Raw genomic sequence first — 22,188 nt, 5'->3', positions numbered from 1 at the left:
GCACAGCTGACAGAGAATCCTGAGGGTGCTGCAGTTCTCCTAAAGAAGGCAGGAAGGTAAACCGAGGTCGGATGGCATGATCTGAGGATTTCCTGACATTCACTGGGAGAGATGGATCCCCTTTCCTGGAGTGCTTTTCAAAGAGATGTCATTGCCTCTCTGGGGACAAAGGAGTCAGTGGGCAGCATTTCTGTCCCCTAACCCTAAGAATAGGTACAGAGACACCTGGTGAGGACAGCAAAGTCAGACACTGGCTGCTTAGTGAGCTCTGCTCCAAACTGCACAATCCTGGGCTCTGGTGAGATTGCCCTTCTGGGTCAAACCTGCACCACCCTCAGACCAGAACAGCACACCAGGTCTCTAAAGATTAGAATTTTAAAACTCAGCCAGCCTGACTGGGGAAGAGCCTAAAGTTCACACTGTTCTGCAACAGGAAAGCAAGCAACCTGGACACAGATGGTGAGAAAACAATGATCTAAAAAACACTTAGGGCCATGAAGGGAGTTTATTTGCTCCTCCGGGAGTGCTTCCCTGACATTAAGTGAGCACGAATTCCTCTCTCAAGGGAAAAAAGAACTGGCTGGTGTCACTTCCCTCCACTGGCCTTCAGCATAAACTAACTTCAGTAAATAGAAGAGTGCCAACACAGGCTGCTTAATTGCTTACATCAACCCTGCTCCTCTGCACTCTATTGGTATTGCTTGTCTCAGGCAAGTGTGCCTGAGAACCAGTAAAGCAGGCTCCTCCCCAAGAAGACCAGCACAAACCCCCACAGGCATCATGTCTACTGACCACAGACTTCTGCAAAGCTTCAGCTCTAGTGGAAATGGCACCAGGTCTTTTTAAATAAGCAGACAAGAGCATAACTAGTTAAAACTTGCCACATTCTGGCCAAGGTCCAGACACTACTTACTGCAGGCAAGGAGAAACTCTGCAGAGTACTGATCTGAGGGGTACAGCAGCCTTAACACAGCAGCAGAGTGCACATAGCAGACATCAGAGATGCTTCCTGAAGTGACAGGCCCTGGACATTATATGACCTCTTCTTCATAACACCATTACATCTCAAGAGCAGGTAACACCACAACAGGCTTTCCTAACACAGAGAAGAATACAGATACCTAGACAAAATGCCAAGACAGGAATTCATCACAAAAGAAAGAACAAGGTCATGGCCAGGGATCTAAACAAAATACATATAAATAACAGGCCTAACTGAGAAATTAAAGCAACAGTCATTAAGGATATTTAGCTGGGCTTGAGAAAAGCATAGAAGACACCAGGAAGACCCATACCACAGAGACACAAGAGCTTAAAAACAATCATGACAAAATGAAAAATGCAGTAACAGATTAAAAATTGACTGGATGCAATGACCACATGGAAGAAGAAAAGGAATGAATAAGTGATATTGAAGATACAATTACAGAAAATAAGGAAGCTGATAAAAAGGGGGAAAATCTAGGACCTCGCGAGCAGACATAAAAGAACTCAGTGACTCCTCGAAATGTAATTACATTTGTATCACAGGAGTCCCAGAAGAAGAGGAAAAAGGGGGAGAGAAGGTTAATTCGAGGAAACCAGACCTGAAAAATTACCTAATCTGGGGAAAGAAACAGACTTCCAAGTCCAGAAGGCACAGAGAACTCCCATCAAAATCAACAAAAAAGCATGCCAACATCAGAACATACTGTAGTTTAAGTTACAAAACAAAACAAACAGAGACACAGAAAAAATCCTAAAAGTAGCAAGACAAAAGGAATACATAACTTAAGTGGGAAGACAAACTATATTAGCAGCAGACCTGTCCATAAAAACTTAGTGGGCCGGAAGAGAGAGGCATGATATATTCAATGTGCTGAATAGGAAAAATATGCAGGTAAGAATACTCTATCCAGCAAGGCTGTCATTCAGAATAGAAAGAGAGAGAGAGTTTCCCAAACAGACAGTAAAGGATTTCGTGACCACTAAACCAGCCCTGCAAGAAATATTAAAGGGGACTCTTTGAGTGGGAAAGACCAAAACTGACAAAGACTTGAAAGTAACACAGAAAACTGTCAGGAACAATGACAAAACAAGTAATAAAATGGTACTAAATTCACATCTAACAATAATTACTGTAATGTAAATGGACTAAATGCTCCAATCAGAAGATGTATGGTGTCAGATGGGATTAAAACAAAACAAGACCCACCTATATACTGTCTACAAGAGACTCATTTTAGACCTAAAGAGACCTGCAGATTCAAAGTGAGGGGATGGAGAAATATTTACCATGCAAATGGACATCAAAAAAAGCCAGAATAGTAATACTTTTAACAGACAAACTAGACTTTGAAACAAAGACTGTAAGAAAAGATGGAGAAGGGCATTATATAATAAAAAGGGAGTCTACCCAATTAAGAAGATCTCCCCCACCTTGGGAGAATTCAAATAAATAAAAAAATTAATAAAAAAACATAGAAGAACTCATTGATAATAATACAAAAAACAGTAGGGCATGCTTATATCAAGTGACAGATCATCTAAACAGAAAATCAGTAAGAAAACAATGGCTTTGGGGTGCCTGGGTGGCTCAGTGGGTTAAAGCTTCTGCCTTCAGCTCAGGTCATGATCTCAGGTTCCTGGGATCGAGCCCCGCATCGGGCTCTCTGCTCAGCAGGAATCCTGCTTCCTTCTCTCTCTCTCTGCCTGCCTCTCTACCTACCTGTGATCTCTGTCAAATAAATAAACAAAATCTTAAAAAAAAAAAAACAATGGCTTTGAATGATATACCAGATTAGATGGATTTAAGAGAGAGATCCATATGGTTTCACTTACTTGTGGAACATAAGGAATAACATGGAGGACATTAGGCAAAGGAAAGGAAAAGTGAATTGGGGCAAATCAGAGAGGGAGATGAACCATGAGGGACTGTGGACTCTGTGAAACAAATCTGAGGCTTTTTGAGGGGAGTGGGGTAGGGGGAACCTGGTGGTGGGTATTAAGGAGGGCACATATTGCATGGAGCACTGGGTGTTGTACATAAACAATGAATCTTGGAACACTGCATCAAAAACTAGTGATGTATTTTATGGTGACATATAACACAATAATATATATATATATATATATATATATATATATATATATATATATATAGAGAGAGAGAGAGAGAGAGAGAGAGAGAGAGAGAAAGAGATTGATTCAGAACAGAATTTCATCTTAAGCTGAATACATATTCTTTTCAAATACACATGGGACAGTCTCCAGAACAGATCACATACTGGTCACAAATCAAGCCTCAACAAGTACAAAAAGAATGAAATCATACCATGCATACTTTCTGACTACAATGCTATAACCCTGAAATCAACCACAAGATAAAATTTGAGAAAAACCACAAATACATGGAAGGTAAATAACATGCTACTAAACAATAAATCAACCAGAAAATAAAAGAAATTAGGAAAAAACACAGAAACAAATGAAAATGAAAACATGACAGCCCCATAATATTTGGGATGTTTCAAAAACAGTCGTAAGAGGGAGTATACAGCAATACAGGCCTAACTCAAATAGAAAAATCTCAAATACGCAACATAACCTTACACATAAAGGAGCTAGAAAAAGAAAAACAACGATGAGCACTGGTTGTTATATGCAACTAATGAATCATTGAACATTATATCAAAAACTAATGATTTTGGCTAACTGAATTTAAATTAAAAAAATGAAACAAAGGAAAAAGAACAACAAATGAAGGCTAACACCAGCAGAAATGAAATAAGATAGATTAGAAATAAATAATATAGAAATCAAAAACACAGGAGAATAGAACAATGAAACCAGGAGCTGGTTCTCTGAAAAAATTAATAACATTGATAATCCCCTGGCCAGACTTATAAAAAAGAGGAAGGCTCCAAAAAAATAAAATAGAAGAGAACTCATAAATAATAATACAAAAATACAAATAAAATAATATTATGAAAAATTATATATCAACAAATTGAGTAATCTGGAAGAAATGGATAAATTGCTAGAAACATATAAACTACCAAAACTGAAACAGGAAGAAACAAAAACCTTGAACAGACATAACCAGTGAAGAAACTGAATCAGTAATAAAAAAATCTGCCAACAAACAAAAGTCCAGGGCCATATGGCTTCACATGGGAATTCTATTAAGTCTTTAAAGAAGAGTTAATACCTATATTTCTTAATAGAAATGGAAGGAAAACTTCCAAACTCATTCTATGAGGCCCACATTATTCTGATTCCAAAATCAAAGACTCCACTAAGAAAGAGAACTACAGGCGAATATCTCTGATGGATATGGATGCAAAAATTCTCAACAAAATACTATCAAATTGAATACAACAGTACAGAAAAAGAATCAATCACCATGATCAATTGGGATTTATTCCTGCACTACAGGAATGGTTCAATATTTGCAAATAAATCAATGTGATACACCACATTAATAAAAGAGGGTAAGAACCATATGATCCTCTCAATAGATGCAGAAAAAAACATTTGAAAACATATAGCATCCATTCTTGATTAAAAACCCTCAAAAACCGAGGGACAGAAGGAACATATCTTGATACTATAAAGGCCATATATGAAAGACCACAGCTATTATCATCCTCAATGGGAAAAAACTGAGTACTTTTCATCTAGCATCAGGAAAAAGACAGGGATGTCTACTCTCACTACTTTCATTTAATACAGTATTAGAAGTCCTAGCCTCAGCAAACAGATTAACAAAAACAAGTAAAATGTATCCAAATCAGCAAAGAAGAAGTCAAACTTTCACTATTTGCAGATGACAGGATACTCTATATAGAAAATCCAAAAGACTCCTCCAAAAAATTGCTAGAACTCATACATGCATTCTGTCCAGTTGCAGGATACAGAATCAACATACAGAAATCTGTTGCATTTCTATAAACCTATAATGAAGCAGCAGAAAGAAAAACCAAGAAATCTATCCCATATACAACTGAACAAAAACCGTAAGACACCTAGGAAGAAACCTAACCAAAGAGGTAAAAGATCTGTATTATGAAAACTTAGAAAACACTGATGAAAGAAACTGAAGATGACACAAAGAAAGGGAAAAACGTTCCACGCTCATGAATTGGAAGAACAAGTGTTGTTCAAATGACTATACTACTGAAAGCAATCTATACATTTAATGCAACCCTTATCAAAATACGAACAGCATTTTTCACAGAGCTAGAACAAAGAATCTTAAAATTTGTATGGGACAAAAGCTAGAGGCATCACAATTCTGGACTTCAAGTTATCTGTAGTAATCTGGATGGTATAGTACTGGTACAAAAACAGACACGCAGATGAATGGAACAGACCAGAGAACCCAGAAATGGACCCAAAAATACATGGTCAACTAATGTTCAACATTACAGGAAAAAATATCCAAAGGAACAGACAGTCTCTTCAAGAGATGGTGTTGGAAAAACTGGACAGAAACATACAAAAGAATGAAACTGGACCACTTTCTTACATCATAAACAAAAGCAAACTCAAAATGGATGAAATACCTAACTGTGAGACAGGAAACCATCAAAATCCCAAAGAAAACAGGTAATAACCTCTCTAACATCAGCCATAGCAACTTCTTACTTGGTATGTCTCAAGAAGCAAGGCAAACAAAAGCAATAATGAACTTATCAGGACTTTTCCTGCCACTTTACTGAATTCCCATATGAGTTCTAGCAATTTTGGGGTGGAGTCTTTTGGGTTTTTCACATAAAGTATCAGGTCATCTGTGGAGAGTGAGAGTTTGACTTCTTTGCCAATTCAGATGCCTTTTATCTCTTTGTGTTGTCTGAATGCTGAGGCTAGGACTTCTAGTACTATGCTAACCAGCAGTGGTGATAGTGGACATCCCTGCTGTGTTCCTGACCTTAGGAGAAAAACTGTTTTTCCCCACTGAGAATGATATTTGCTGTGGATTTTTCATAGATGGCTTTTATGATACTGAGGTATGTTCTCTCTATCCCTACACTGTGGAGAGTTTTAATCAAGAAAGGATGCTGTACTTTGTCAAGTGCTTTTCAACATCTATTGAGAGTATCATATAGTTCTTTTCTTTTATTTATGTAGTATATCACACTGATTGATTTGTGGATGCGGAAGTACCCTTACAACCCAGAAATAAATCCCACTTCATCCTGGTGAATAATCCTTTTAATGTACTGTTAGATCTTACTGGCTATTATTCTGGTGAAAATTTTTGCATCCATGATCATCAGGGGCATCGGTCTGTAATTCTCCTTTTTGGTGGAGTCTTTGTCTTGTTTTGGGGTCAAGGTAATGCTGGCCTCATAAAATGAGTTTGTAAAGTTTTCCTTCCATTTCTATTTTTTCGAACAGTTTCAGGAGAATAGGTATTAATTCTTCTTTAAGTGTTTGGTAGAATTCCCCTGGGAAGCCTTCTGGCACTGGGCTCTTGTTTGTTGGGAGATTTTTTGTTGTTGTTGTTGGGAGATTTTTGATTATTGCTTCAATTTCTTTCCTGGTTATGGGTCTACTCAGGTTTTCTATTTCTTCCTGGTTCAGTTTTGGTAGTTTATATGTCTCTAGGAATGCATCCATTTCTTCCAGATTGCCTAATTTGTTGGCATATTCAGTAAAGTGGCAGGATATAAAATCAACGCACAGAAATCAGTTGCATTTCTATACAGTAACAATGTGATTAAAGAAAAAGAAATTAAGGAGTTGATGCCATTTATAGTTGCACCCAGAACCATAAGATACCTAGGAATAAATCTAACCAAAGAGGCAAAGGATCTGTACTCAGAAAACTACAGAATACTCATGAAAGAAATTGAGGAAAACATAAAGAAATGGAAAACCATTCCATGCTCATGAATTGGAAGAACAAATATTGTTAAAATGTCTATACTACCTAGAGCAATACACACATTCAATGCAATCCCTATTAAAATACCATCAACTTTTTTCACAGAAATAGAACTAATAATCCTAAAATCTGTATGAAACAAAAGACCCCGAAGAGCCAAAGGAATGTTGAAAAAGAAAACCAAAGCTGGTAGCATCACAATTCTGGACTTCAAGCTCTATTACAAAGCTGTAATCATCAAGACAGTAAGGTACTAGCACAAAAACAGATGTATAGATCAATGGAACAGAACAAGAACCCAGAAATGGACCCTCAATTCTGTGGTCAACTTATCTTCAACAAAGCAGGAAAGAACATCCAATGGAAAAAAGGCAGTCTCTTCCACAAACAGTGTTGGGAAAACTGGACAGCCACATGCAGAAGAATGAAACTGGGCCATTTCTTTACACCATACACAAACATTGACTCAAAATGGATGAAAGACCTAAACATGAGACAGGAATCCATCAAAATCCTAGAGAAGAACACGGGCAGCAACTTCTGTGATGTTGGTCACAGCAACTTCTTGCCAGACACACCTCCAAAAGCACAGGAAACTAAGGCAAAAATGAACTATTGGGATTTCATCAAGATAAAAAGTTTCTCCACAGCAAAGCAAACAGTTGACAAAACCAAAAGACAACCAAGAGAATGGGAGAAGATGTTCGCAAATGACATATCATATAAAGGGCTAGTACCCAAAATCTACAAAGACTGTATGAAACTCAACACCTAAAGAACAAATAATCCAATCAAAAAATGGGCAGAAGACATGAACAGACATTTTTCCAAAGACACCCAAATGGCCAACAGACCCATGAAAGAGTGCTCAACATCATTTGGCATCAGGGAAATACAAACCACAAACAGTGAATACCACCTCACACCAGCCAGAATGGCTAAAATTAACAAGTCAGGAAATGACAGATATTGGGGAGGATGCAGAGAAAGGGGAACTCTCCTACACTGTTGGGAATGCAAGCTGGTGCAGCCACTTTGGAAAACAGTATGGAAGTTCCTCAAAAGTTGAAAGCAGAGCTACCCTACAACCCAGGAATTGCATGACCAGGTATTTATCCAAAGGATACAAACACAGTGATTTGAAGGGGCATCAGCACCCCGATGTTTATAGCAGCAATGTCCACAATACCCAAACTATGGAAAGAGCCCAGATGTCCATCAATATATAAATGGATAAATATATCCACTGTGTGTATGTACGTGTACACACACACACACACACACACACACAGGAACATTACTCAGCCATCAAAAAAAAATGAAATCTTGCCATTTGCAATGACATAGTTGGAACTAGAGGGTATTATGCTAAGCAAAACAGGTCAATCAGAGAAAGACAATTATCGTATGATCTCACTGGTAGGTGGACTTTAGGAAACAAAACAGAGGATCATAGGGGAAGAGAAGAAAAAATAAAACAAGATATAACCAAAGAGGGAGACAAACCATTAATCTTAGGAAACAAACTGAGATTTGCTGGAGGGGTGCAGGGGTGGAGGAATGACATAACTGGGTGATGGACATTGGGGGGGTATGTGTTGTAGTGAGCACTGTGTATTTTAAGACTGATGAATCATACACCTGTACCCCTGAAACAAATAATACATTATATGTTAAAAAATAAATAAAATTATTGGGACTTTTCAAGATAAAAAGTTTTTGCACAGTGAAGGAAACAACTGGCAAGACTAAAAGGCAACCTCCAAAATGGGAGAAGGTATTTGCAGATGACATATCCGATAAAGGGTTAGTATCAAAAATCTATAAAGAATTTATTAAACTCAACACCCAGAAAACCAAATAATCCAGTTAAAAAATGGGCAGAAGACGTGAATAGACATTTTTCCAAAGAAGATACCCACACGGCTACCAGGCACATGAAAAGGTGCTCAACATCTCTCATCATCAGGGAAATACAAATCAAAACCATGACGATATACCATCTCACACATATTAGGATTGCTAAAATCAACACAAGAAACAATAGGCGTTAGAAAGGATGTGGAGAAAGGGGAACCCTCTTACACTATTGGTGGGAATGCAAACTGTTTCAGTCATTCTCAAAAACAGTAGGAAGGTTCCTCAAAAAGTTAAAGAGAACTACCTTACAATCCAGCAATTCTACTTGTAGGTACTTACTGAAAGGATACAAAAATACAGATTCAAAGGCATACATGCACCCCAATGTTTAAAGCTGTTTTATCAACAATAGCCAAACTAGGAGAAGAGCCCAAATGCCCACTGACTAATGAATGGATTATGAAGATGTAGTATACATATGTGCATATGCATGCACACATATGCACACACACACCGGAATATTACTCAGCCATCAAAAATAAATCCTTCCATTTGCAAGGATGTGGATGGAGCTAGAGAGTATTATGCTAAGAGAGATAAGTCAAAGAAAGATAAATACCATATGATTTCCCTCACATGTAGAATTTAAGACAGAAAACAGATGAACATGGGGGGAGAAGAGAAATCATAAAACAGACTCAACTACAGAGAACAAACTGAGAGATGCTGGAGGGGATGTGGGTGGGGAGATAGGTTAAATGGGTGATGAGTATTAAGGAAGGCACTTGTGATAAGCACTGGGTGCTGTGATGAATCACTAAATTCTACCTCTGAAACTAATATCACACTCTATGTTAACGAATTTAAAAACTTGAAAGACTAAAAAAAATATATAAAAAAGTATAATCAGGGGGTGCCTGGGTGGCTCAGTGGGTTGGGGGCCTCTCTTCGGCTTGGGTCATGATCTCAGGGTCCTGGGATCGAGTCCCGCGTCGGGCTCTCTGCTCAGCAGGGAGCCTGCTTCCCTCTCTCTCTCTCTGCCTGCCTCTCTGCCTACTTGTGATCTCTGTCTGTCAAGTAAATGAATAAAATCTTAAAAAAAAAAAGTATAATCAGGAAAGTCATGCTCCCTTTCCTATCCCTTTTACCTCTTTCTATCTCCACTCCATAAACAGTCAATTTCTTTAGTTTCTAGTTTATGCTTCCTGAATTTGTTGTTTTCTCTTTTACTAAGAGTTGTTTTTATTTGGCATTGAAACCCAAAAAAGAAAGGTTTTAGTCTATTTTATGTTAGTCAAACTATTAAACACTGTTCTGTATTGCCTTAGTATAGTAATAATTAATATCCACGATCATACCTCTGAGCCAAAGACTATGAATCATCAAGTATTAAATCCTTTCCAGCTCAACTTAGGCTATTTATTTTTTTGTAATTTTTTATTGAAATATAATTGACATAGAATGTTTTATTACTTTCAGGTGTATGACACAGTGATTAGACAACAGTGCTGGCCTCGGTAATGTAGTCACCATCTGGCACCATAAGGCATTATTATAATATTATTGACTATATTACTTAGGCTGTGCTTTCAATATCCATGACTTATTTAAAAGTGGAAGTCTGTACCTCTTAATTAAAGAACAAAATGGTAGCTGCCAAAGGGAAGGTGGATGAGAGAATGGGCAAAGTAAAGTGGATTAAGAGGTACAAACTCTGAGGTTTTTTTTTTCCACAGAAATAAGTAAATATCACATATTCCTTTTTTCCCCCATCCTCCTTGCAAATAGCAGCATACAACAGATTCTGAATTGTTCTTTCTTTCATTTAACAACATATCTAGAACTCATGCCATATCAAGCTCCCTTTACTTTTTTCTCTTAACAGCCTCTATCCTTATTTTAGAAATGCTTTATTTTCCATGACCTATGGCGATATTAATTATATAAGTTGCTTTATGCTCTTTTCATTGTCTATATTTTCTACTGAATTCCTTTTTTCCTGCTTGTTTAAGAGGTCTTCCTTTATTATTCATTGATACTTACTAATGGAGCATTAGAAAACTGACTAGAAACTATGTGCATGGGAATGGGATTTTCAACTGTGGGATTTCACTGAAGAATGATCGTAGGGATATATGGTCATTTTGCTGGGGTCTCCAAATACAAATAGCTTTTTTTCCCCTGGGACTACATGTGTTTTCTGCAGAGAATTCTTCAATTATCTCCTGATGAAGGAAGGAGTAGTGATATTAGAAATAAAGAAATGGTTAGCAAGGTTCTTGGAGCCAGTGGCAGAAGAGGGTCTATGGTCTTTTTTTGGTGTGCTTTGATTTCCAGTTAATCTTCCCCATCTTTGTTCATGTGCTAGACAATTTTCTGTCTAGAGCCTCTATGACTCAATTTCCTGACAAGTCAACCTACCGCCTCTTGCCAAGGCTGGGAAGCAGTAATTACCAGGCTGTGGGGTTAAGGAGGGGCCTTGAGAATTCTATTTCTTATGTAGATGTAACATTATACTATGAGGCACTGTTGACAGAACACACGAGGTTATATACATTTCACTAGAAAATGAAAGTCTCTGATTTTCATAATCAAGCAAATACAGAATGATCAAATTATAAATACTAAGATATTTTAGATACATGTGTTATAATCATTAATATATTAATTATAGTTCCAATTATAATCCAAACTTTAACTGGCAATGTTGTAATATAACTGTAGATACTGTCAACCTCAAAGTATGAGACAAGAAAGCTCAAGCTTGTTCAAGTACCTTTACCACTTTATAAGAAAAGACTATCTGCATGCCTGCATACAATGGAAAGGTTAGTAAAAAAGCACCAACAGCAAATTTTATTTCAGATTCTTTCTTTTTAATTTCTTTCCTCCAAGTTTTTATTTAAATTCCAGTTAGTTAACAGATAGTATAATGTTAGTTTCAGGAGTAGAACTTAGTGATTCAACCCATACATAAAACACCCAACTGCCCTCTTTTGAATATCAATTGGATAATAAAGTGTATTTATAACATTTCACATTTAAGGCATTCTGGTATATAAGCATACTGAAAAAATTAGTTTGTTTTCTACTGAATGTAAGCACTTGTGAAAAAAACAACAAAAAGACCTAGGGTTACTCAAGTACACACAGGTAAGACTATATAACGATATACATGTATGCATCTAAAATATATATATATACATACACACCAGAGAAAAATCAACAGCTTATATGAAATTTTAGTGGTGTGAAAAATTCTCTCGATAACTCAATATAGAAAGTACATGCATATTCCTACAAATGGCAAGATTTCTTTTTTTTTTTTATAGCCAGGTAATAGTCTTCTTTATTCATTCTCTATGGATTGACACGTGAGAAGTTTCCATATCTTGGCTATTGTAAATATTGCTGCAATAAACACAGGGTTGCATATATCTTTTCAAGTTAGTAGTTTCATTTTCTTTGGGTAAATACCCAGTAGTGGAATTACCTATTTTCAATTTTTTTTTAAAGATTTTATTTATTTATTTGACAGACAGAGATCACAAGTAGGCAGAGAGAGAAGGGGAAGCAGGCTCCCCGCCTAGCAGAGAGCCCGATGCGGGGCTTGATCCCAGGACCCTGGGATCATGACCTGAGCCGAAGGCAGAGGCTTTAACCCACTGAGCCACCCAGGCACCCCTACAAATTTTTGAAGAACCTCCACATTGTTTTCCACAGTGGCTGCACCTATTTGCATTCCTAGCAATGGTGCATGAGGGTTCCTCTTTCTCTGTATCATCGTCAATATTTCTTATTTCTTGTGTGTCTGATTTTAGCCATTCTGAAAGGTATAAAGTGATATCTCATTGGGGTTTTAATTTGCATTTCCCTGATGATTAGTTATGGTGAGCATCTTTTTACGTGTTTGTTGGCTATCTATACGGCTTCTCTGGAAAAATGTCTATTCAAGTCCTCTGCCCATTTTTAAAAATCAGATTATTTGGGTTTTTTTGGGTGTTGAGCAGTGTAAGTTCTTTTTATCTTTTGGTTATTTAGCCCTTATCAAATATATCATTTTACAAATATCTTCTCCCATTCAGTAGGTTGCTTTGTAGTTCTGTTGATGGTTTCTGTCATTATGAAAAAGCGTTTTAGTTTGGTGTACTCACAACAGTCTAATTTTGCCTTTGTCTCTCTTGCTGAAAAGACAGCTAAAAAAAGTTTCTATAGCCAATGTCAAAAAAATTATTGCCTATGTTTTCTTCTAGGAATTTTTACAGTTTCAGGTCTCACATTTAGGTCTTTAATCCATTCTTAATTTATTTTTGTGTATAGTGTAGGAAAGTGGTCTGGTTTCATTCGTTTACATGTACCTGTTCAGTTTTCCCAGCACCATTTGTTTTAGAGACTCCTTCCTCCTTGTATATTCTTGCCTCCTCTGTCATAGATTAACTGACCATATAAGCGTGGGTTCATTTCTAGACTCTATTCTCCTCCACTGACCTATGTGTCTAGTTTTGTGCCAGACAACCACAACTTTGTAATATATCTTGAAATTAGGGATTTTAATATATCCTGCTTTGTTCTTTTTTGGATTGCTTTAGCAATTTGAGGTCTTTCGTGGTTCCATAAAATTATTTTTACAGTTCTAGGAACATGGTGTTGGTATTTTGATAGGGATTACACTGAATCTCTATAGACTGCTTTGGGTAGTACAGACCCTTCACCAATCTTAATTCTTCTCATTCCTGAACAAGAAATATCTATTTGTGTCATCTTCAATTTCCATCATCAATATTTTATAGTTTCCATGGTACAGAACTTTCATCTCCTTAAGTTTATCCCTAGGTATTTTATTAAGATTAGGTTGTTTATTCCAGATTTTTATTCTTTCTTGAGAGAGGCCTATATTGGTATAATCTTCCAGGTTAGAACACTTTTGCTGCATCTTAATGAATTAGAAACAATGTGTTTTCATTTTCATTTGTCTCCATGTATTTATTTTTTTATTTTTTCTTTGATTCTTTGTCGATCCATTGGTTGTTTAGTAGCATGTTGCTAAGCTTTCAAGTGTTTGTAGTTTTTTCCCATATATTTCTCATGATTTTTAGTTTTATATCTTTTTGTTTTGGAAAGATGCTTGCTGTGGTTTTATTTTCTTAAATTCAGAGACCTGTTTTGTGCCCTAATATGAGATCTATTCTGGAGAATGCTCTATGTGCACTTGAGAATAAGTGCATTCTGCTGTTTTTTGATAGAATGTTCTGAATATATAGGATGTTAATTTCATCTGGTCCAGTATGTCATTCAAAGTCACTCTTTCCTTTATTTTCTGTATAGATGATATACCCATTAATGTAAGAGAGGTGTTAAAGTCAGTTATTATTACTGTGTTAATTTCTTTTTTTATGTCTCTTAACACATGATTCATGTTTTGGAGTTCTCCTATGTTGGGTGCACAAATATTTGCAACTATTTTATCTTCTTGTTGGATTTTTCCCTTTTATCATCATATAGTGTCCTTGTCTCTTGTTACAATCTTTGTTTTAAAGAGTATTTTGTGCAATGAAAGTATTGCTCTCCTGGCTTTCTTTTCACTTCCATTCACATGGTAAATGTGTCCTTCCTTTCAATCTCCATGTGTCTTCAGGTCTTGAACTGAGTCTCATGTGGGTAGCACTTAGATGGAGCTTGTAATTTTTATCCATTCAGTCATGCTGTGTTTTTTCTCCTCCTATGTGTTTTGACTGGAGCATTTAGTCCACTGACATTCAAAGTAATTAATGACAAGTATATAATTATTGCCATTTTGTAACTTGTTTTATGGTTGTTTTTGTAGTTCTCTTTTTTTCCTCCATCTTCCCTTTTGTGATTTGATGGCTTTCTTCAGTGTTATGCTTGGATTGCTTTCTCTTTGTTTTTGTGTATCTACCACAGGTTTTTGATTTGTGATTACCATTAGGTTCACATGTAATATTTTACGCATATAGCAGTCTATGTAGGTTGATAGTTAAGTTTGAAGCCATTTTTAAAGTAGAAAAATTTTACTTCCCCGACATTTTATGTATGTGGTATTATACTTTACATCCTTTTATTTTGTGACTCTCCTGATTACTTTTCTTAAAGATTTATTTATTTATTTATTTATTTGAGAGAGAAAGCATGAGAAGGGGGAGGGTCAGAGAGAGAAGCAGACTCCCCGCTGAGCAGGGAGACTGATGTGGGACTCGATCCGGGACTCCAGGATCATGACCTGAGCTGAAAGCAGTCACTTAACCAACTGAGCCACCCAGGCACCCTCTTGATTACTTTTACAGATATAATTTATTTTATTGTTTTTCTGCTTTAATCTCCATACTGGTTTTATAAGTGATTAATACACTACTTTAATTATATGTTTGCATTTACCTGTGACATTTTTTCCTTTCATAATTTTCTTACTCTTAATTATGACCTTTTCTTTCCAAAGGATTCCCTTTAATTTTTCTTGAAGGCTGATTTAATGGTAATGAACTCCCTAAACTTTTATTTGCCTGGAAAACTCTCTCTCCTTGTATTCTGAAGATAGCCCTACTGGGTAGAATATTCTTGGTTACAGGTTATTTTTCTGTCAGTAGTCTGAATATACCATGCCGCCCCCTTCTGGCCTACATAAAGATTCTGCTGAAATACCATGTGAAAAGCCTTATGGGGTTTCCCTTGTATGTAACTATTTTCTCTTGCTGCTTTTAACATTCTCTCTTTATCACTACTTTTTGCCATTTTTGGTTATTATGTGTCTTGGTGTGGACCCCCTTGGGTTGATTTTGTTGTGCGTTCTGTGTGCCTCCAGAATCCAGATGTCTGTTTCCTTTAGTTTTCAGCTATTATTTCTTCAAACAAATTTTCTTCACCCTTCTCTCTCCTCCTCCTGGGATTGCTATAATGTGACTGTTATGATCCTTACTGATGTCCCTGAGTTCCCTTAATCTAGTCTCATTTTTTGTTATTCTTTTTCTTTTTGTTGTTCAGCTTGATTTCATTACTCTGTCTTCTAGCTCACTGATCCATTCTTCTGTCTCCTCTAATCTGCCAGAGTCCCTCTAGTGTAGTTTTTTTTAAAAGATTTTATTTCTTTACCTGACAGAGAGAGAGCGTGCAAGCAAAGAGAGCAGCAGAGGGAGAGGGAGAAGCAGGTTCTCTGCTGATCAGGAAGCCCAATGCAGGGCTTGATCCCAGGATGCTGGGATCATGACCTGAGCTGAAGGCAGACACTTAACTGACTGAGACATCCAGATGCCCCCTATCCAGTGTATTTTTAATTTCAGTCATTAAGTTCATCTCTCACTGGTTCTTTTTTATATTTTCTATCTCTTTACTAAAGGTTCATTGAGATTCTCTACTTTTCTGTCTAGTCTAGTGAGTATCTTTAAGATCATTAATTTGAATTATCAGGCAATATTGTTCATCTCTGTTTTAATTAGCTCTCTTGATTTACTTTTGTCCCATTCTCTCTCATCTAGGACATATTTGTCTGTCTCCTCATTTTGTCTAACTCTTTGTGTTTATTTCTATGTATGAGAAAAGTCTGCTAAGTCTCCTGATCTTGAAAGTAGTAGCCTTATAAAGAAGAGGTCTTGTGGTATCCTGTAGCATAATGTCCACTGTTCACCAGAACCAGGAGCTTCAGGGGTATCTCCTAGTGGGTTGTGTGTACCCTACTATTGTGGCTAAGCTGTGCTTACATTAAGTCATTAGATACATTGGTCCACTTTTCATGTTCTGGGTGTACCAGGCAGGGTTTGCTCTCTGTGCTGTTAGGGAAGAGTCTGGGGCCACTGTGGGCTTATAATCTAGTAGTGCGAGCAGCCAGACCAGATGTGTGCTCTCAGCCCCTCTGAATGGGTTGCAGTCACACCAAATTGCAGGATCCTCTCCCTCTGTTGCCCCCTGAGAGGCTTTCATTGGTGGGTGGTGCCTGTAGTCAAACCAGATGCCTGCCCCCAGTCCGTCTGTTATGGTGGCAGTAGCATCAACCTTCAGGGTGCTCTTCCTGCCTTTTCTTGAGAGGCTTTTGATGGTGGGTAGGGCCAACTGTCGGACCAGATGCCTGCCCAGTCTGTCTGCCATTGCTGCAGTTGCACTGCTGTATGTGGTTATTTTCTCTCCTCAGGACAGGAGTCACTTTGGAGTGGTGCAGGTCCCTGCCAGGGCTGCTTGCAATGTGTGTCTTGGCAGAAACTGCTTTGGAGGGATGCTTGCTAAGTGGGGTGCATCCCCCAGAATGCCGGATGTGGTGTTGGCAAGACAGGTGATAGAGTGTTCCTCCTGATCCCTGCAACTGTCTGGCTATCTAGGCTGGGGGTGGGGGAAGCGAAATGGTTGCCCACTAGCTCTTCCATTCTTAGGGAAATCTCTAATAATAATCTATCCTGGTGGGGTTTTTTTGATTTTGCTGGCTCTTTAAGGCCCAAGCTTCAGTTTCCAATTGCCCTGTGGGCCTCCCACAGCTAAGTTACCTGATTTTTAAAGCACCTGGCATTAAGTCTCACTGATTGTAAAAACTCATAAAGTTAAGCCCCATTTTAAAGCCTAATGTTTTGGGGACCTGTCTTTCCAATGTAGTTCCCCCACTGCCTAAGGTGCCTGGTGTGGGGTCTGCTCCTCTCCCTTTTCCATGCTTATGGTGTTCCTTCCATTTGTGGTTAGTCTCAATGGGATTCTGGTTCCAGACTTGTCTGCCCCTCCTACGCTTTTCAGGTGGCCTCCTGTCTGCAATAAACTGCAAAGTCTGTTCTGCCAGGGCGTTTTTGTGTTAGTTGCACTGCTGTGATTATCTAGACGTGTCTGTGGGATCAGGTGAGTTCAGGATACTCTTGCTCCACCATCTTCCCCCAAATCCCCCCATACTAAACTTTAAAGTTAAATCTCTTACCTGATCCAAGACAACGATTTCATCTGCATCAACCACTGTTGACAATCTGTGTGCAATGAAAATAGAAGTTCTATGTTTGATTGCATCCTTCATGGCACCAAGAATAGTCTGTAAGTTTGACAAGAAGAGTAGGAAAAAAAGATCTATTAGGTAAATGTACATTAAAATAACCATACATTTCTTAAAGGAACATACAAAATGCCAATGAATTGTTTATTATATAAACTTTATATCACTACCAAATATTTGACCTATTCTAATAATTACGAAGAGGAGAAAACTGATCAAAAAGGGAAGGCAAATATGCCACATTATCATGGAAAAAATTATCTTTTAGATAGGCAACATTTCTTTAAATTAGAAAGACCTGGAGAGGTGGATATTTCTATACTTAAAAATGAACAAATAACAATGATGAATCCAATGATATTAGGAACATAGCTGGGTATGATGTTTATCTGGCCAATGAGAAGAAAAATAAAATATGATAGGACTCAAGTGATAGGATGTAGAAAATTTTAAATCAGTAGAAAGGAGATTCAAAGGGTACAGGAACATTTGCTTTTAATTAGTTCAAACTCAGAGGACAGAGGGGCAATAAAGACAACTGTGTATGGTAACCTGAGCAAACTTCCTTTTCAAAAGTATTCTGACTTCTTTATCCATCATCAATTTATGGACAGCTGGGCTACTTCCATATCTTGGCTATTGTAAATGATGCTGCTATAAACACAGGTTGCATGTATTACTTTGAATTCATGTTTTTGTATTTTTTTGGGTAAATACACAGTAGCACAATCACTAGATCATACCCTAGTTCTATTTTTAACTTTCTGAAGAACCTCCATACTGTTCTCCAGAGTGGCTACACCAGTTTGCATTCCCATCAACAGGGCACCAATGTTCCTTTTTCTTGACATCCTTGCCAACACCTGTTGTTTCTTGTGTTTTTGATTTTAGCCATTCTGACAGGTATGAGGTTAGATCTCATTGTAGTTCTGATTTGCATTTCCCCAATGATAAGTGATGTTGAGCATCTTTTCATGTGTCTGTCTGCCATTCGAATGTATTCTTTGGAGAAATGTCGGTTTATAGTCTCTACCCATTTTTAAAATTTATTAGAAAGTGTTTATTTAAATATACAATGGAAAATAACACAGTCATAAAAAAAGTATGGAATCTTGCCATTTGCAATGACATGCATGGAGGTAGAGAGTATAATGCTAAATGAAAAACGTTAGATAAAAAACCAAAAGCCATACGACTTCGTTCATAAGAGTAATTTAAGAAACAAAACAAACAAGCAAAGGAAAAAAGAGAGAAAGAATGAGACTGAGACAAATCAAGAAATGACTCTTAAGTATAGAAAAGAAATGAATGGTTACCAGAGGGGAGATGGGTAGGAGGATGGGTGAAATAGGTAATGGGAATTAAGGAGTACAGTTGTTGTGATAAGCAGTGAATAATGTATGAAACTGGTGAATCACTATATTGTACACCTGAAACTAATATAACACTCTATGTTAACTATACTGGAACTAAAATAAAATAAAAAAAGAACAAACACTCTTATATCATAATGCACTGAAAAAAAAAAAAAGAAAAATAGCAAGAGGATGGAAATGGCTACACAGAGAGCAAAGCCATTAATTTAGAAGACATTGTGATAAAGCTAAGAATGAAACGTCTGGCTCCATTTCTCCTTGCCCTAGAAGGAAGGACAGCTTCCTCCCAATACCTCTGGCCTTTCCCGAACATAAGTATTCTATGCAGGGCACACTGAAATGGTGTAGGACTATCTTTGTCAAAATAATTCTGAAGAGCAAGTTTTTAGAATGCTTTTTTCCCTCCAAAATATCCAAGATTCAGAAAAAATAGGCCAGCTCCCCTCCCCTATTGTAAACAGAGGGAATTACTCTGAGACACTGGCCCTGAATACCCAACTGAATAAAGAGCAAAAGGAAGGAAATGGGGAAAAAAGGTATTCTGACTTCTTAGAGAACTCTGGGAAACATTTTTTATTACAGTATAATTAACAATGTTATATTAATTTCAGGTGTACAATATAATGATTCAATAATTTTATACATTACTCAGTGCTCATCAGGATAAGTATACTTTTTTTTTAATATTTATTTGACAGAGAGAGAGATCACAAGTAGGCAGAGAGGCAGGCAGAGAAGCAGGCAGAGAGAGAGGGGGAAGCGGGCTTCCTGCCGAGCAGAGAGCCTGATGCGGGGCTTGATCCCAGGACCCCAAGATCATAACCCTGGCCGAAGGCAGAGGCTTAACCTACTGAGCCACCCAGGTGCCCCCAGGATAAGTATACTTTTAATCATTTTATTTCACCTGTCCTCCCACCAACCTCACCTCTGACAACTACCAATTTATTTTCTGTATTTAAGAATCTGTTTGGAAAACACATTTTTGTTTATTGCTTTTAAAGTGTAAAGGAGCTGTATATATATTCAGCTGTACTTGGAAACCTGGGTCTAAGTATAGCTAACACAATGGAAACAGCAATGTGGGGTTGGGCATATACCCAATGGCTCCCTGCAGATATTTCTAAACATTGCATTTATTAAAGGAATAAAATTATCAAGAGTAGATGTGGCTACCCAGGAAGGGAAGAGCTTATATTTTACTAAGACAGATGGTAAATTAAATGTGGGGGCAATTCTAAGAAAAATTGTGATATTTGTGGGGACTCATCTTCCTTATTCTTAAGAACTTAAGCTCTGACATTCTACTAAGTGCTATGGACCTTTTTAAAAGGCCCATTAAAATTTACTAAATCTGCTGGTAACTCATTCCCTTGGGAGGTTGTCTACTAGCTCTTAATGGGTTATGCTCTGTGATATAATAAAGCTACCTGACTCAAATAATGACTGTTAGGACTTTTAATTTGTGGTAAACGTGGATAATACCTTTGTAGATACAAAGTTCTTGTAAGCACATTCCTATTTGGAAGGGACCGAGGAGGAGGAGAGGAAGAGAGAATCTTAGGCAGGCTCCATGCCCATAGCAGAGCCAGATGCCGAACTCCACCTCACAACCCTGAGATCATGACCTGAGCTGAAATCAAGGGTTGGACACTTAACCGACTGAGCCACCCAGGCGCCCCAATATTCCCTTTAAATATAACGAATCCTTAAGCTAAACAAGTCACTTAGATATTAAGCTATTTTAAACATATGGCAGATCAAATAATATGCCCTGAAACTTAACGACATATGCAAACATTATGCCATACATGCTGCAAAGCTGAAATTAAGCCTATCCTTCAACACTGGGTTTTTCCTATATATTTAAATAAAATGTAGATGAATGGAGGTAACTGACAGATAATCTGCCTATCTTCAGTTCTAGATTAAGGGGATCCATTCATGAAATTATCATTATTGTTAAGACTATTATATTTAATGCAAAGATGTTGTTATGAAGTCTAATGTAGTTGCTGAGTTGTACCATGACATCAAGTGTCACAACATCTTGGTGCTGCACAGTACATTTCTGTGAAATGAATATAAATTTATACCAGCACCACAGGCTGCGTGTGCCTGACTTGTACTTCAATGAGTTGATCCATGGTAAGTGAAAGGTTTCCTGGTGTATACTTATGTCACAATCATTTACATGACCTATTTTCATGAGTGGTAAGTAGCAATAGCAGAAAGACTAAAACATTCTTCATCTGTCAGCAGATTAGGCAATTCTTACAAGCTTTGCAAGATTTAAGGATAATAGAATAGTCATAAGCTTCAAAAAGAAGACACTTTTGCAAATGGACTTAGCAATGTGATAACTGAATGCAACCTGACATTCTTATATCAGCACTTGTCATATGGGGACAAAGGGCCAGATATTTTGCTCTATCGTACCTCCTACTGAAGTTCATTCAAAATATAAAAGTATATAGCCATTTTACTGAAACTTCCAAGCAGAAAAGTTAAGCATTGAGAATTGAAGAGCTCTGCATTTTCATCATCATTTACCTCTTCAGTAATTGAATCTAATGATGAAGTGGCTTCATCATAGAGAATGACTGGGGGGTCCTTCAAAATGGCTCTTGCAATTGCTACTCTTTGCTTTTCTCCTCCTGGTAAAGAAAAATTTAGTTTAACAAAGTATAACATAAAGACATATTCTGTGTTTCTAGTATTTCCACCAATCATAACCACAAAGCAATGCCTTCAACATGTACCTCTACTCTGACCACTGTTAGTTTACTCAGTTAGAAGAGTCTAAGTTCATATATGATATCCTTTGACAAACTATATACACTGGAACATAAATGTAATTCTGGATCCTGACTTTGTGACAGGAGAAAAGAACAAGGAGGAGAGGTAATAGCTTTGTGATTCCACAATTACTCCTCTCACCGAAAATATGCTCACATCAAGAATATGTTCATTACATGTGTTATATTACTTCCCAATGGACAACAACCACAGAGAGAAAAATTTCAGTGTTAGAGAATCAAAAAAGCCAAAAACAAATACAATATCTGAAACCTGGCAACTTGAAGACATGAAACTATGAGTATTTACATTTACTT

General features: G+C 37.3%; 1 protein-coding gene across 4 annotated transcripts in view; it reads right to left on the bottom strand.

The window, feature by feature from the left end:
• LOC111160920 (ATP binding cassette subfamily B member 7) overlaps nt 1-22,188 on the bottom strand; it is a 155,675-nt gene that overhangs the window by 5,215 nt on the left and 128,272 nt on the right. For 3 of the 4 annotated variants that reach the window (XM_022524303.1, XM_022524306.1, XM_022524304.1), the window contains 2 exons: nt 21,626-21,729; nt 17,631-17,738 (listed from right to left, as the gene is read on the bottom strand). In XM_022524303.1, coding sequence (XP_022380011.1) covers nt 17,631-17,738; nt 21,626-21,729 — 212 coding nt within the window. Of the gene's footprint in view, nt 1-12,420; nt 12,558-17,630; nt 17,739-21,625; nt 21,730-22,188 lie in introns of those variants that run through there. The other variant, XM_022524307.1, reaches the window with a different exon arrangement.

The sequence above is a fragment of the Enhydra lutris genome, unplaced genomic scaffold, assembly GCF_002288905.1.
Source record: "Enhydra lutris kenyoni isolate GAN:26980312 unplaced genomic scaffold, ASM228890v2 scaffoldscaffold79, whole genome shotgun sequence".
In the NCBI taxonomy this organism is placed as follows: domain Eukaryota; kingdom Metazoa; phylum Chordata; class Mammalia; order Carnivora; family Mustelidae; genus Enhydra; species Enhydra lutris.
Note: the sequence above shows the minus strand (reverse complement) of the source record. Positions and strands in the feature narration are given on the sequence as shown.